This window comes from Cydia strobilella, chromosome 17 (genome assembly GCF_947568885.1).
Source record: "Cydia strobilella chromosome 17, ilCydStro3.1, whole genome shotgun sequence".
NCBI lineage: Eukaryota > Metazoa > Arthropoda > Insecta > Lepidoptera > Tortricidae > Cydia > Cydia strobilella.
The window spans coordinates 15,136,958-15,154,384 of NC_086057.1; the positions used below are offsets into that span (position 1 = coordinate 15,136,958).

General features: G+C 40.2%; 2 protein-coding genes across 2 annotated transcripts; one reads left to right on the plus strand and one right to left on the minus strand.

Annotated features, from left to right (window-relative positions):
- Nucleotides 1–1,307: 1,307 nt before the first annotated feature.
- LOC134748953 (uncharacterized) lies at nucleotides 1,308–17,227 on the minus strand. The gene is made up of 2 exons (XM_063683819.1): nucleotides 17,174–17,227; nucleotides 1,308–3,301 (listed from the first exon to the last, which is right to left on the minus strand). Exon 2 carries the CDS (start codon nucleotides 3,254–3,256, stop codon nucleotides 1,835–1,837), a length of 1,422 nt encoding a protein of 473 aa, XP_063539889.1. The 5' UTR covers nucleotides 3,257–3,301; nucleotides 17,174–17,227; the 3' UTR covers nucleotides 1,308–1,834.
- LOC134749109 (uncharacterized) lies at nucleotides 6,922–12,357 on the plus strand. Its single transcript, XM_063684013.1, has one exon. The coding sequence runs from the start codon at nucleotides 6,922–6,924 to the stop codon at nucleotides 12,355–12,357; it is 5,436 nt and encodes a 1,811-aa protein (XP_063540083.1).
- Nucleotides 17,228–17,427: the final 200 nt, after the last annotated feature.

Here is a 17,427-nt window from a genome sequence, read left to right on the forward strand (position 1 = left end):
GCGCAGAATGTATAAGTTAATCTATTGTTTACTAGAGGGGCTAGTGCTGCACTCTGGTAGCAGAACATTGCAGTGATACCACAATAGGGTAGGTAGGTTGTATACTACAAAATAAAATAAAGTTTATTAGGTGAATAATAGAATAGTTCTTTGTTATATGTACAAGGGTGCAAAGTTGTATTTTACCCGCAAGTGTTTCAACACACGAGAAGTAAAATACATTTGCACCTGTGTGTAACACAAAACTTTTCGCCTCATTATAGCGAGGAAAGTTTACTATGACACAGTAACTACCCCTCCCCAGTAGCATTTATACGTCATTATGACGTCAGCGACGTCATTATGACGTAATAATGCCGTCATTATGACGTCCCTGACGTCATTTTGCTACCTGGGCTCTAATCCTATATATTCGCTTTGATACATATTAATAAATACGATAAATACAATCGATGAAATATTAAACAAATTGTGGAGCGCAGGTAATTTTCCATAGAACAGTTTTGTTTTTGTAGCCTTACAGCATAGCATAGGTATTTGTTGAATATTATTTTGTTATTATTGTTTTAATATTATTGATAAAATTGTTATAATGATCGCGAATACATCTTAAAAATACATAAGTATTTGTGTTCACAATTTTCATACGAAACGCGATTGCATTATTCGGTTAAATTAAATTAAATGTCAATAATAATACACTTTCGCTATAATAAATGACCATGATTCGCTAAATTCGACAGTAATGATATAAAAATATCCCAAATACTAGATATAAGCTCTTGGCGTCACTCGCATCCGTCCTAATTGTAAAAAAAAAACTCCAAAAGCTGCAGAAAGCGGCTTTCTAGCACATCCACTATAACTACGAGTATCTACAAAAACAAATGAAATTTACCTGCATTTTTTAACTCAAAGCATTTATAAGGGCACATACAGTCTGGCAAAAAAGAATAGAAATTAAAAAGTGGCAACACTGTAGTGTCGTCCCGTTTTTATTAGATTGATTTGAAAGGGACGACACTACAGTGTTGCAACTTTTTAATTTCTACTCTTTTTTGCTAGACTACCTACTGATGTACTCCATGAATTAGTTATAGAAGAGAGAAATTATGAATGAACTAATTGATAACTCGCCATGATTTACTTTTGTGGCTGATAATAGTGATAATACATAATAGAGAATAAAATAAAAACAAAATGTATTAGCTAGACTTATATTGACCGGGATATGAAAAATGAAAATGTATTAGGCATTTATTTTATTTCATAATCGTCATCAACGTATGGCACACAAATTTGCACGTATATAATTAAAAATAAATCTTAAAATATAATCGCTATCGAAAGACTATAGTCATTTATCATCAAATTAAGCCTTAACTGGCGACAAGTAAACTAAAAATATAATGTCAAATGGTATCCGTGGACATGAAAAAGGGGCCTTTAATTTATATACATACCAAATTTCAGGACTGTTCTAGAGATTTCGCAGTTAGTCTTAATCAGTTTGTGCTATTAGCACAGTAAGCAGTCAACAAACCGCCTTGATGCGTCAATGTCATATTTAATTTTATTCGTAACAAGTACGAGTAATATTCTGTGAAAAAAGTTAAGGGCATAATATCTATAATACGATTAATAAGTTACTCTATGCTTTACGGTTTGTTCTAGTGCTGCACGCTGGTGACAGAACATTGCAATAATACTCCGTCTAGTTGGCATCCTATTTATATCCTAGGTATTCGGGTATTAGGAATTATAATTGAAGGTGGCAACTATAGGAGCAGTATCAAGCAGTACGATAATACTTAACTGGCCCACGCCTTAGTTCCTACTGCCCTACCTCAAGAGCTCGTAATCTTCCTGTGACTTTATTATATCCCATAGGCCAATTAAACCAGTATGCTTGAGACCACGTATTCCATTTTTTGATTGATATCAACCATTCCTTAACAACGTCATTTACTGTCAAATTCGGATAATCTGTGATCATGTCTATGACACTAGTCCTCTTAAGTCCATTGGTTCCAAGTTTAACCTTAAAATATTTACCTTCATTTTCGCAATCCACACGCAAGGTATAAAATACACCTTCTCGTAGTTGTTTCATAACAGGGTGCTCATCAGCAGCCCCCGGTACTACTTGTATAACAGGGAACATGTCGGTCCCCTGATATATCTCTGCAACACGCTTCAGTCCACTATTAAGCTTGCTCATCTGGTCTGGACTGAAATATGTCGGAGATATCTGGACAGTCTTCTGTTTGCTGGCTGTACTCGCTTCAATGGGCAACTTTTTTGCTACAAAGTACTTCATAAGTTCTTGCATTTGTCTCATTTCAGACTGATTCGTTTCTGCGTTTGATTTTAATTTAGTACAAGTGGCAATTAATTTGTCAATCTGTTCTTGACTAACATTTCTTGCATTATCGTTAATTAGTTTCTTAACTTCTTCGGTCTGAGATTGGTTCGAGTCTGTAATTCGTTTTAATACAGCATTGATCTGGCTGATCTGTTCTGTAGTGAAATAAGTAGGTGTATTCTGAATCGTTTCTTGTTGTCGTACTGTGCTCACTGCTTCCTCAGTAAACATTTTGATTGTCGCTTCTAAATGTTTCATTGATTGTCTCAGATCTTTCATGTCAGACTGATACAGGTCAGTTATTCTGTTCAAAATGTCTTCGAGCTTTTGAGTCTGATCTGAGTTTATATAAGTCGTGAACTTCTCAGCAGCATCTTGTTTGCAGAATGGACAATTTAGAATCCGAATCGGTTGCTTTGTTTCGTGCATCTCCTTACTGATTATTTCTCCTAATTCGTCTGTGGTAAACTCCGGCGTTTCAATGTGGTCATCGTTTTTACTTTCATCATTGCCATTTAACTCCTCCTTTAATTTTACTTTCGATGGATAAAGTTCAGTTACCTCAGTATTTTCTGTGCTGTTTTCAGATATTCTACCGAGAAATTCTGCCTTCTCCTCGTCGTCAATATGAGATTTGTAGGGCATTATAGTTCCTTCGGAAATAATTTCAGTCTCGTCGTTTCCGTAAAGAATCATATTGTTCTTTTTAACTTGCTGTTCTAGCCTATTTATAGCCACAAGTACCTTAGGTAAGTCTGTTGTTCGTTCATCCATGAGATTTAGCTTTTCTTTCAGGTCTCTATTAATTACGTGCAAGTTCCTCATGTAATCTTTTTGATCAGCTAAATCACGTTGAATTTGTCTTAACATCTCCATAATATTAGCAGCCATGATTTCATGCACGTAGTTCACTTCACCTTGCTTCTAGTAGTTCACCTAGAAGTAATAAAAATTAAGAATTAAAATAGACAGTAAAGTAAAACAACCCAACAAATTCGGTCAAGTTATGTTCTAAATGTTCTAATCTATGGGGAAGACAAACAAATTATATTAGGCCAGCATTAAATGAACGTAGTATAATACCTTTGGGTATTGTGCTTTACGCACACTAGCATATAGCGTCTCCTCCCCTACCCCTGACGCAACCCCCCCCCCCCCCTTTTTAGCATGAAATTTTTTCCGGTTGACGGTTTTTTTATTTTTTAGAAAAGTATTAGGAAAAGAATGTCAAGGTAAGAAATATTAATCCTTAATAAATTTTAAACAAGGGCAAAGAGGATATGATAAGATAGAGGGGTACTGTCATAGTAGATTTTGTAACCACAGTAAATTCACTGCCATCTATCGACACACCTTAAAACTAAAAATTAAGATTTATAAAAATACGATAAAATGTATTTAAATATAGATAAATGATTTTTTTATTTGTATTAATTATTTTTATGATTTTGACCCATGTTCTTTCAATGATATGCGTTAAAATTGTTAAATAACAAACGAGACCGTTCACGCCATCTATACGACAGTAGGCCAAAGCTAGTAGCGCCCTCTGATCGAGAATCAAATTTTCTTGATTTTCGAGGCACGTTTTTTCCTTAGACTGTATCCATCTATTACGGAGTTATATATATTTTTGACAAGGGGGAGGGGATGGGACACTAGTGTGCGTAAAGCACCATACCCAAAGGTATCACGCTACATTCAGTTCATGCTGGCTATAATTTGTTTTTCAAAAAACACAATTTGACCAAATCACCTGGACAATATGTGATGATGCCAGTTTCGTGTGGGATTTATTTTTTAAACCGTTAAATAAATGCGAGTCGGAATTGCGCTCCGAGTTCGTGTTCCATACAAACTTTGAACTGATTTACTTTTTTTATTTTTTGAATGAACCGACCACAATGACAGAATTCGGTACACATAATATGTAAATCGGTGACCCAAAGATGGACGTGTAACATAAATTATTTATTAAATTTTATACATGGAGGCCTAATGTCGGGAGCAAATTAGTAAAAAGTTGTATTAATAGGGAATATTACGCGAAACTCTGCGCAGGGGCGCCACTACCACAATCTGAGGGTCTATCACTAAACAAGAAAATCGAAATTTCGTTATCTAACATCTCTGTCACTCTTACATATTTCAAATCAAAAAAAATATTCATATAAAAAACCGCCTTGGTTAAATGTTATATTTTATCAATGTTATATTTTATTATCTCTGAAAACTTGTCAAATAACTGTTAACGGCACAGTATGTATGGTATATATGTATTGTCGCGCCAAGCGCCAAGCGCCAAGCGCGATGTAAGTTGGTAAGTGGTATCAACCAGGTTCTACTTTGTCATGTGGCAACACTGACAGATAGAATGACAGTTCTCATGGCGGGGAAAAGCACGATGGCGCCATTAGAGAAAAGATGGAGGTACGTGCATGAGGTGTTGGACGGCGCGGGGTGTACTGAGTCGGTACACGGTGCGCCTTCACGCTCTAACGAGAGCCTGCCCAGGTGAGTGTTTATACACTTATTTATGCGTATATAATCGACATCCTAGCTACATGGGAGTGGAACAAGGGGTTAACCAACGGTCCTTGGTTAACGTAGTTTCACTAAGGTGCAGTCCAATCTCGACATTGGACTGGGAAGCCCGGGGCTTCCCTGAGTGTGTATCGGAAGCACACAGGCAGGCATGTAGTACGGTCGGTTATGAGTTGGAGTATAAGGGCCGGATCTAGGGGGCAGGCATATGGAGGATCCCGTGGGGGCACCGCCCCCACGTCCAGGTGGTGTGCAGGACACCAGGGTACTAGACGGTAGTACCTAGTCTGGAGGCGAACCGAATCGTACGGGAGAGTCACTCTGGATAGGCCAGTAGACTGCACTCTCATATTGATACAGATGTGCGATGCCAACTCGGAAGTAAATGTACTTGTACATGTAACAGTGTGGTCGTAGGTCGGCCCCTTCTCCTACTCTCATGTAGCATGGTGTTATGTGTATTCATGATGATATGTTTTGTTGCCCAGAGCAATCTATACCCAATTGGATTCAGGCACTTGTATTATGCATAGTTGGGTATAGAAGGCGCGACAAAAATGGTGGAGATGATCTGAGATTTCTGATGGTGGGAAGCCAGATTAGGTTTGGCTATTCCATCTGAAGATCCCTTATGAAGGGCCTTGTAGCTGAGATTGTCAAATTAAGTTTTGAATTGTTTGAGCTCAAGGTACCTGTTCGGCGTATTTTGTTTCGAAAATACGTAATTAATTATTATTTCTCTCACAGCATGCAACGAAGTCTAATAAAGAAATATAAAATGAATGTTGTTTTAATTCCATAGTACTAATTTAACCTTTGTTTGACTTTAGAGGTAAAAGGGTGCACCCTAGGCTAGATTAAGTGTTGTGAAATGTTGCGTAATTGTTATAATTATACATTTGTTCTTGTGTAATAATTTGTTTTAAGAATTTAGCCATAAGGTATTTTTTATGTTATGTTGGCCATCATACCTTTTATATGATTGTAAAAGAATGGTTGTTCCTCTTCTTCTTATCTATGCCCGTAAGGGTACGTTCGGATTTCATTTCATCATTTTATTTTCAGTGATAAATGAAAGAGCGTGGTAAAGAATGTCAGATGAAGGGCATTTAATAATTACTTTTATGAATTCGATTACTCATGATAATTTGTATTTCTTATTCGCGTTTAAATAGATTTACTATTTGGTAAATTTACCGATAAGCCAAAAAATGTTTCGGACGTGAATGAGAATTGGAACGCACCACTGTGCGCTGGCAACTCTGGCAAGACCCAACAAGTCAAGAAAAAAATCAACGAGGAAAAAACATAAGTTTCGCGGTATTCAAAGTTACTTGAGCGAGTGGCGTCCTGAGGTTTCTTGTTTAAGTTCATGGTTGTAAGTGTTCGTGGATAAATCAGTGTTGTGAGAAGTGCGATCTCAGTTCTGGTAAAGGAAATCATTTCCAAAGCGAGTTGCAGCAGAATTACAGGTACGAACAAGTTGTAATGTACTTGGTTGAGCCGCCATGACGTTGTCGGCTTCCCGGCGACTAACTTTATCTTCGAATTATCAGCAAATATGTTAATATTCTTATGTAAAAGGTGGTAATTGTGGTATTCTGTGTACATTACAGCTGCACAAAGAAGTAGGGAATATACCTGGCCAGTTCGAGACTATTTTTGTGATACGTATGCGCGTATTAATTCCACCGCCCGGACCGAAAAAAGAAAAGAAAACTTGTACGGCAGGAAGGTTTCCAGGGTGAGTTTAAACAAGAAGTAATGGATACGTAATGATTTATGTATTTTGTTGGGAACATTCGACATGAAATCACCATATTAACAACATTACGCTGAAGAAAGTAAATGGGTGCACGCTAGTGCCTCCGCCGAGAGAATACTACCTACATTTTTGAATTAGTTATTTTATAAAATTATAACGTTGACTAGTCATGGATGTAATCATGATGGTTGTTTATACCTTAAAATGTAGTGAAGGCTAACTGTGTAAATTATTTTCAGCCGTTACCATGGCAAGCTTGTACAGTCGGGTTAAGCTGCGCCATGAAAAATTGCAAAAGGTGACTGCGGACTCTCAAGCCCTCTGGGAGCAGTTGCAAGCGGAGGGAGCTGTCAGTGAAGAGGAATTCACAGCAATCCACTTAAAATTGAAGCAATGCTTGGGGACTTTTGAAAAGGAGTTATTTCAATATTTAAGTGTCGAACCGGAGGCAGATGTGGTTGAGATGACCCAAGATCAACTTAAGGCTGAAGATCTATTGACAGAATTGGAAATTGCATTACAGATTGGCAAAAGGCGGAGTGAAACTGTTAAAAAATCCAAACTACCTGAATTAAGTCTTCCATCCTTTTCGGGGGACAAGTTGAAGTGGTGCGAGTTTTGGGACCGGTTTGCTGCTAATGTAGACCATAGACAGTTACAGGAGTCTGAGAAACTAATGTACCTCCTGAGCTGCCTGAAGGGCGCAGCGCTTGAAACAGTTTCAGGAATAGCGGCTACCAATGCAAACTACTCCATTGCAGTGGAAACTTTGAAGCGGCGTTACGGGTCAACTGACACTCTGATTGACGCACATTATACCGCCCTCAACAACCTCCAAAAGGCAGACTATACTAGTGCCAGCTGCCGTAGTGTCCTGGACAGTGTTGAACGGAATATCAGGGTGTTGGAGAAGCTCGGGGAACCGGTTGGAGGCAATCATTTGAGAGCATTAGTCTTGTCAAAATTCCCAGAAAAGGTGATCCATGAGCACCACCTCATAGGTGAAGCTACTGACTTGATGGCCATTAGAAATAATTTAGATAAAATTATCACAGCAATGGAAAAGTCAGCGGATACAGTTGTACCGAGTCCAAAGTACATTGCCGTGCCTGGCAGAAGCACAACTGAGGCGTTGCAAGTACGTACAGAAGTAAGGTCTCAGAGTAGCCGGAAGCGGAAACACGCGGGAAATGCTGGAGCACCACCATCAAAGCAAGCAAAGAGAGCATGCTTGTTCTGCAACCTGAAAGGACATGCTAGCAGGGACTGTCGCAAATACAATACAGTCGAAGCTCGGCAGAAGCAAGTAACGGGAAGGTGTCTACACTGCCTACGACGCAACCATAAGGCATCATCCTGCAAGCGCAAGATTGCTTGCTTCCGCTGTAAAGGAGACCACCTGCTTATATTCTGTCCCAATCCGGCCTCAGATGGTGAGGAACATGACATAATGGAGAAACTCTCTTTAAAATCCTTGTGTGCTACCTCTAACAAACATACCTTTTTGCAGACCGCAGTGGCAACTCTTCAAAACCCTCTAACTAAGAAAAGTATCAAAGGCAGAGTCTTCATAGACTGCGGTAGTCAGCGGAGTTACATTACTCTGGCAGCTGCAAAAAGGTTAGGCCTGCCTACCCTCCAGGAAGACCTTCTACTCATTTTCACTTTTGGAGCTTCTGAACCTCTGCAGACGTTAACCCCCGGAACAACAGTCAACATCCAGACGAAACGTGATGTCACTAAGCAGTTTACTGTAAACGTCGTACCAAGAATTACAGACAGTGTTCCGGTGACGTCCTTCAAGCATCCCGGAGTCGACATTGTTGCTGATGATGATACAGTTGGAGAGGTTGTTGATGTACTCATCGGGAATGACTACTTTGGCTCTATCCTCACAGGAAGAAAGATCCAGGTGTCAGAAGACTTTTGTTTATTGGATACGGACTTTGGATGGGTGCCCTCAGGAAAGCTTACTACTGAAGAAAGAAGCGAAGTCCTCTCAGTGGTCACATACTGTCAATGTCACACTCCTAACTGCCCATATTTCAGTGAGCCAGATCTGCCTTTAAGAAACATAGACGTAAGGTTCTTATGGTCATTAGAGAACCTAGGGATTACGGACTCTCCAAAAGCTACAAGACAGGAAGAAGCAGTTCGTCACTTCAATGAGACCGTGCAATATGAGGAAGGCCGGTACTTAGTCAAATGGCCCTGGATTGAGTACCCACCAGATTTGCCATCAAATTTTGGATTGGCCTTAGGTCGATTGAAGAGTAACCTGAAAAGACTGGACCTGCATTTAATCAAGGAGTATGACGTGATCCTGAAGGAACAGCTGGACCTAGGAATTATAGAAGTCGTTACTAGAGGGTCAGACTTGAACGCAGACCACCCAATTCACTACCTCGCCCACCATATGGTGAAACAAGATGGCGGCGGCAAGGGGAGGATAGTATACGATGCTAGTGCCAAAACTACTGGACAGAAAAGCCTCAATGAGTGCCTTTACAGCGGACCTTCTATGTTAGAAGACCTAACGGCGTTACTTTTGAAGTTCCGAACTAAGAGGTATGGCATACTGGCTGATGTAGAAAAGGCGTTTCTACAAGTAGCACTTCAAGAGGATGATCGCGATGTCACAAGGTTCCTCTGGTTAAAGGACACAACCAAGGAAGCAACGGAGGATAACTTACTGTATCTGAGGTTCTGCAGGGTACCTTTTGGAGTTGTAGCAAGTCCATTCTTACTGACAGCAACGATCCAACACTACATAAGCCAGTCAAACAAGGCCTTGCTGAAACAAGTCGCTGACAAATGCTATGTGGATAACTTAGTGACTGGAGCTGATAGCCTGCAGGAGGCTAAACAGATCTATGAGCAAACCAGAACAGTGTTTGAACAGCTGTCTATGAATATGAGAGACTGGATCTCAAACAACCAGAGCCTTATGGACAAGATACCAGAACATCATAGGTCAGTCAAACATGGACAGGTCAAAGTGCTCGGACTTATGTGGAATGTCGAAGAAGATACGCTGAAACTGAATCTGACTGAGGACCACTTCAGCACAGATCCTCCGATAGACACAAAGAGGAAAGTTCTTCGGGCTCTAGCACGTGTGTATGACCCATGTGGTTTTGTATGCCCACTCATGTTGTCAATGAAGCTGATCTTCCAGAATATCTGTGAAAAGAAATGCAAATGGGATACAGAACTACCTACGGAGATGACACAGTCTGTGAAGAATGTCATGGAAAGTCTGAAATCCATAGTGAACACAGAGGTGCCGAGGTACATCGGAACAGATGTCTCAATGAGTGAGCTTAAGTACCACTTGCACTGCTTCACAGATGCCTCCAAAGACGCATATGCTGCCATTGTCTACCTTAAAGTGATTGAAGATGGACAAGGAAAATCAGTCTCCCTTTTGATGGCAAAATCACACGTGTCACAGACCAAAGACAAGGATGAATTGAAAATTCCTAAATTAGGACTTCTAGGATTTCTGATTGGAAGCAGACTCCTGAAATACGTAAGGAACCATCTTGATCTTGACATCGAGAAAGAATATTTGTGGTCAGATAGTTTGGTTGTGCTTAGTTGGATGAGGTCAAACAAACTGCTCCCACCCTTTGTTGCCAACAGGGTAAACGAAATCAAGCGTAACCATCCAAACACAGAGATGTTCTATGTCCACACAAAGGCAAATCCTGCTGATGTTGCCACACGTCCAGAACTGTTTGAAGAGAAAAGGCAACTTTGGTTTAACGGACCGGAGTTTCTTGCCAAGGAAGAATCATGCTGGCCCCAAAATAGACTCTATGAGACACATCAGAACCTTCTTTCTGTTGGGGAGGTCCTGGGTGACGACCCAGATGAGCCGACACAGGAAGTACCCATTGGTGATGACGCTGACCAGAGTGAGGCCCTGGAGCAAGGAAGTCCCAGTGATCCCGTTGAACCAATGGAAACCCAGGATTTGAGTATACCTACAGAGAGTGGTGAATATCCTACTGATGGAAGCATGGAACTTGACAATCCTGACTATCACAATGAAGGAGACATCCAGCAGCAGACGATTGTTTCCAAAATAGTGTCCGAGATAAGGGATCTGCAAAGAAAGCACTTCCAAGAAGAACTAGATGGTAAAAGAACACATTTAGCACGAAATCTAGATCTCTTTGTCGATGTGGACGGCCTTCTTAGGTGCCGCGGGCGTATGGCGAACACCACCTGGAGCTATGACATGAAGTATCCGATACTACTGCCAAAAAATTCTGAGTTCACTGACAGAATCATAAAGGAGACGCATGAGAGTAACTACCACGTCGGTGCTCCACATACATTGAGTATCATCAGGGAGCGGTATTGGATACCCCAAGGGAAAGCCCAGGTGATGAAGGTGTTAAAGCGATGTACCCAGTGTGTCAAACACGGCGGCGGTCCGTATCGTTTACCAGGCACACCGGCGCTGCCTCCAGAACGAGTAAATTACAACAGACCCTTCACTTACACTGGTATTGACTATCTAGGACCACTATTTGTGAGTACCCAGACTGGCAAAGAGAAGCGATGGGTAGCCTTATTCACGTGTTTGACAGTAAGAGCGATACACCTTGAGATCGTGAAGGACCTTTCGGCTGAAGAATGTCTCCTGGCCTTGCGACGATTTATAGCTGCTAGAAACAAGCCACAACGGATGTATTCAGATAATGCAACTTGTTTTAAGTTAGTCGCTGAAATGGTACAACAGCCATACTGCGTTAAGAATGACATCCAGTGGAAATTTATATGTCAACTAGCACCGTGGCATGGAGGGTTTTACGAGCGGCTTGTGGCCTTGGTGAAGCATTGCCTTAAAAGAACTCTAGAAAAACACCTTCTCAATGATACCAGGTTACTGACGGTGATGAAGGAAGTGGAAACGGTACTGAATTCAAGACCGCTGACACGAGTCGGTACAGAAGTGGAACATGTTCTCTGCCCGGCTGATTTCTTAAGCCTAGGACAATGTTTGACTATGAGACCATCTGCCGCAGATATTCCTACTTGTAACACTGCTACAAAGAGCGACCTGTTTGAGAGCTGGAAGAGAGGATGCAATATCCTAGAGGAATTTAAGAGAATGTTCGTCAAGCAGTACCTTGCTAGTCTGAGAGAGAGGTACAACAACTCGCCCAAGCAACCTAGAGTTAAATCTCATCGATCACCACAAGTAGGCGACCTTGTACAGGTTAAATCGGATCTCAAGAACAGAAACCTCTGGAAAGTGGGGAAGATCCACGAGCTGATCAGAGGAAGTGATGGTGAATGTAGAGTAGCGAGGGTCAAGGTTGACGATTCTACTTTAACGCGTTCCATTGGCCATCTCTACCCGCTGGAGGTAGATGACGAGACGCCTGAGGTAGAACCTGTAGAGGGAGGCTTGCCTGAGATTGAAGAGGACAGCGGGGAGTTGGAAGTTCCAACCAGCGTGGATGCTCACGTACCTGTGCTCGATGAACAACCGGAGATCGACGCGGATCATCTGGCTGGATGTGATATGACCAGTCACAATGAAGTCCCACCACCAGAGGAGCAGCCAGAGGAAAGAGGCAATGGGAGAAGCAAGCGGATCGCAGCCATTCGTGCCAGGGATAAAATCCTGGAGTGGACGCGACACCTGCTCGCCTTGCTGCAGTAACCTTCATTGTTGTCGGGAGTGTCGCGCCAAGCGCCAAGCGCCAAGCGCGATGTAAGTTGGTAAGTGGTATCAACCAGGTTCTACTTTGTCATGTGGCAACACTGACAGATAGAATGACAGTTCTCATGGCGGGGAAAAGCACGATGGCGCCATTAGAGAAAAGATGGAGGTACGTGCATGAGGTGTTGGACGGCGCGGGGTGTACTGAGTCGGTACACGGTGCGCCTTCACGCTCTAACGAGAGCCTGCCCAGGTGAGTGTTTATACACTTATTTATGCGTATATAATCGACATCCTAGCTACATGGGAGTGGAACAAGGGGTTAACCAACGGTCCTTGGTTAACGTAGTTTCACTAAGGTGCAGTCCAATCTCGACATTGGACTGGGAAGCCCGGGGCTTCCCTGAGTGTGTATCGGAAGCACACAGGCAGGCATGTAGTACGGTCGGTTATGAGTTGGAGTATAAGGGCCGGATCTAGGGGGCAGGCATATGGAGGATCCCGTGGGGGCACCGCCCCCACGTCCAGGTGGTGTGCAGGACACCAGGGTACTAGACGGTAGTACCTAGTCTGGAGGCGAACCGAATCGTACGGGAGAGTCACTCTGGATAGGCCAGTAGACTGCACTCTCATATTGATACAGATGTGCGATGCCAACTCGGAAGTAAATGTACTTGTACATGTAACAGTGTGGTCGTAGGTCGGCCCCTTCTCCTACTCTCATGTAGCATGGTGTTATGTGTATTCATGATGATATGTTTTGTTGCCCAGAGCAATCTATACCCAATTGGATTCAGGCACTTGTATTATGCATAGTTGGGTATAGAAGGCGCGACATGTATGTTACTCTACTACTATATGGGATTGTGCAGCGTTTAACAATATTTATGTGGACACTCATGATACGTGGATACTAATGAATATTCGGTAATTAATAATGACCGCTATGATAATTAACTAGGTACAGATATATTACGTACCCATTTCGTAGTATAATTATATCACATGATTAGGTCATTATTTAATTACCATATTCTAAGATAATAAAGTTGCAACTTCATAAAAAAATTAACAAAGAAGCACAGTACTGTGTCATTGATTTAGAATCATCGACAAACAATGTCGACTTTTGCCGCATCCTTATTGACAGCTCGCCCAGCTCGGTTTATGATCCTTTTGAATTGTGAGATTAACTTAAAAACTGTAATAGATGTCATATATTAAAAACTGTAACAGTTTTTAATTTATATATAGTAGTGTGACTACTTAAAAAAAAAATATATATATATTTAATAAAATAACTTGATATGTTCCCAAACTTGTTGTGTGATTAACGTTTATTTATTTTTAGTAAAAAAAATTAAAAGTTTCAAATTATTAAAGACGTGGTGACCCTACAATTGCTGGAATACTTCCGATACTTTTGTGCTTTACAAGCGTCAAAATGATTGTCATCAGAGTCTGGCTACTTACTTTTTATTAGGGATCCGTACCCAAAGGGTAAAAACGGGACCCTGTTACTAAGACTCCGCTGTCCGTCCGTCTGTCACCAGGCTGTATCTCATGAACCGTGACAGCTAGACAGTTGAAATTTTCACAGATGATGTATTTCTGTTGCCGCTATAACAACAAATACTAAAAACAGAATAAAAAAATATTTAAGTGGGGCTCCCATACAACAAACATGATTTTTTTGCCGTTTTTGCGTAATGGTACGGAACCCTTCGTGCGCGAGTCCGACTCGCACTAGGCCGGTTTAAGTGTTTGTTGTTGTAGCGGCAACAGAAATACATCATCTGTGAAAATTTCATCTGTCACTATCACGGTTCATGAGATACAGCCTGGAGACAGACAGACGGACAGCGGAGTTAATAATAGGGTCCCGTTTTTACCCTTTGGGTACGGAACCCTAAAAAATCATGTCACTCAAGTGTGCTAATTTGGCAATTTATTTCTTCGTAATCAAAATACTGTCATAAGTTAACATCATGCTATGCAGACAACGTCGCGGGCACAAGATAGTTATCTGATATGTCTGAATGTAAAAACACTTTAAAAAGCAAAGTATCATAGTCTGAATTAGTCTGTTTTTTAGGGTTCCATACCCAAAGGGTAAAAACGGGACCGTATTACTAAGACTCATCTGTCCGTCTGTCTCTCACAAGGTTGTACTCAGGAACCGTGATAGCTAGACAGTTGAAATTTTCATAGATGACGTATTTCTGTTGCTGCTATAACAACAAATACTAAAAAGTACGGAACGTACTATACAGAGGGCTGTGGGCGAGTCCGACTCGCACTTGTCCGGTTTTTGTGACTATTTAGTACTGCTCATAGGAAATAATAATATATATGGAACGCTTATTTGTTCCTTGCATAAAAAAAATACGGTATTACTATAAAGTTAAAAAAAAACAAGACTAGAACAAAAGTCCGTTTGGCCTTTAGCTTACCTGTGATTGCAAAATGTATAAAACACATTCAATAAAAAGAAAACTTTCACTTTTCGCACACTTCTTGTGTTTAGTGATTAGTTAAAAAAAAATTAAAAAAAATATATATATAAATAAATATTACAGGACATTCTTACACACATTGACTAAGTCCCACAGTAAGCTCAAGAAGGCCTGTGTTGTGGGTACTTAGACAACGATATATATAATATACAAATACATAAATACATATAAAACACCCAAGACTCAGGAACAAATATCTGTGCTCATCACACAAATAAATGCCCTTACCGGGATTCGAACCCAGGACCATCGGCTTCACAGGCAGGGTCACTACCCACTAGGCCAGACCGGTCGTCAAATAGTTATATCCTGTGAAGCTCTTTTTTTTAAAGATACACTTTTAACAGTTTTAACGACTAAGTAAGCGTTGCATTACAACTTGATCTACATAAAACGAAAAAGGGTAGAAGACAACGTTTCAACGTTTCGTTCCATTTTACGTGATGTCGATATATGTATGGGACTTCCGGTTCGAGCGCCATCTTGATAGTTAGCATCGTGATTAATTACTTTGTTTTTTGCTTATTAATATTGTTTAAAGTGTAATATCGATAGCTTATTATACAGTAAACTAATGTGGTAGTGTGCAGTGAATGGAGAATTAATTTTGAAGCGCGTTTAACCACCATCTTGGAGTCAACGGCCGGTAGTCCACGTGCTTCTTGTAAAGACTAGCTATCGATTTACAAGAGCTAACAAATCACCGTACACTGTCTTGTACAACCGTACAATTTTTGTCGTTTGTAAACCTCTCAATACCTTGATACTGGCGAAATAGTCCCACTGGGCTGAAGCCATAATTTTAAAAGAAGAAGAAGAAGATATATGTATACCTATATGTATGTAGTACAGCGCACTAATAAATAACATTTTTTTTTTAAGTGAATTGTTAAAAAGATCGTTCATCCATTAATTACGTCACAATTTCAAGGTTTTTTGACCCCTCCTTGTCACACTTGGTCACATATGGCAAACCCCTGATGCGACGTCACATTTTTTCAATGAAATCGGCAAATCGAATTAAGTATTGTTACTATTTTATCAAAATATTTTGACAAAAGAAATATTAGTAATTTTATAACCCAAAACTGATTAGGAAAGAAAATTAAACGAATAAAAACGATTATCGTTCCAAAAACGTGTTATTAAACTGTACAGCGAATAAAATAATTTAAAGTGACGTCACAAAGTTTGTGACTCCCCCCTCCCCCTTGTCACAACATGTCACATGTTTTGACCCCCCTAAACGTGTGAGGTAATTAATGGATGACCCCAAAGCGTCCGACCGGTCTGGCCTAGTGCGTAGTGACCCTGCCTGTGAAGCCGATGGTCCTGGGTTCGAATCCCGGTAAGGGCATTTATTTGTGTGATAAGCACAGATATTTGTTCCTGAGTCTTGGGTGTTTTCTATGTATTTATGTATTTGTATATTATATATATCGTTGTCTGAGTACCCACAACACAAGCCTTCTTGAGCTTACTGTGGGACTTAGTCAATCTGTGTAAGAATGTCCTATATTTATTTATTTATTTATATTGAACAGGTACCTAAACATAAAAAAATCGAAAGATAAGATGAATTCATATAATTGCGTTAATTTTTAGTAACACAAGAGAATCAATTAAATTTTCCTTACAAAAGTTTTTGTAGCTTTATAGCTTAGATTACTGCTGAATATTTTTCTGTTATTTTATTGGTTCAATATGTCCATCACATTGAACTTTGTTGATGAAATTGTTAGAATAATAGCGACTAATAATTACAATTATTTATGTACCTATCACAATTTTCATTAAAAAAAAACGAATAATGCGTGAATAAACTTAAAATGTCAATAAAATGCACATTTCGGCAAATTAGGTAACTTAATTTTTTAACACCAATGACCATGATTCACCCGATTCACTAAATTCGCCAGTAATAATAATAAAAAACCGGCCAAGTGCGAGTCGGACTCGCGCACCGAGGGTTCCGTACTTCTTAGTATTTGTTGTTATAGCGGCAACAAAAATACATCATCTATGAAAATTTCAACTGTCTAGCTATCACGGTTCCTTCAACGGTACAACCTTCTGAGAGACAGACGGACAGCGGAGTCATAGTAATAGGGTCCCGTTTTTACCCTTTGGGTACGGAACCCTAAAAACAATTACTGGAAAAGCACTTGGCTTAAAGGACCGAACCGTTTTTAAAAAAACTTAAAATATTTACTTTATTACACGAAAAATATTTCTAAAAGTAGGTACCTATATACATACTGTTAACTAATACTCTTAATAGTAACAAAAAAAATGTATACCTGCTAAATGGTAGGTAGTCAGTCCTGGGCACAATTCACAAACTGCCTTTATCCTGAAAACCCACGAATATTAAGCAAACTATTTTGAGTATCAAATAAATACCACGTCTTAATGGGCCAAGACAATGTTGTACTGTGGCTGTGGCTGTGGGGACAATACCGCTTGTTAGAGTTGTTAGTCATTATCTGCGACACTCGAGCAACTCGAGCAAAGCTTATCGAATTCGGAGAACGAGTATCTCCATCTCTATCGC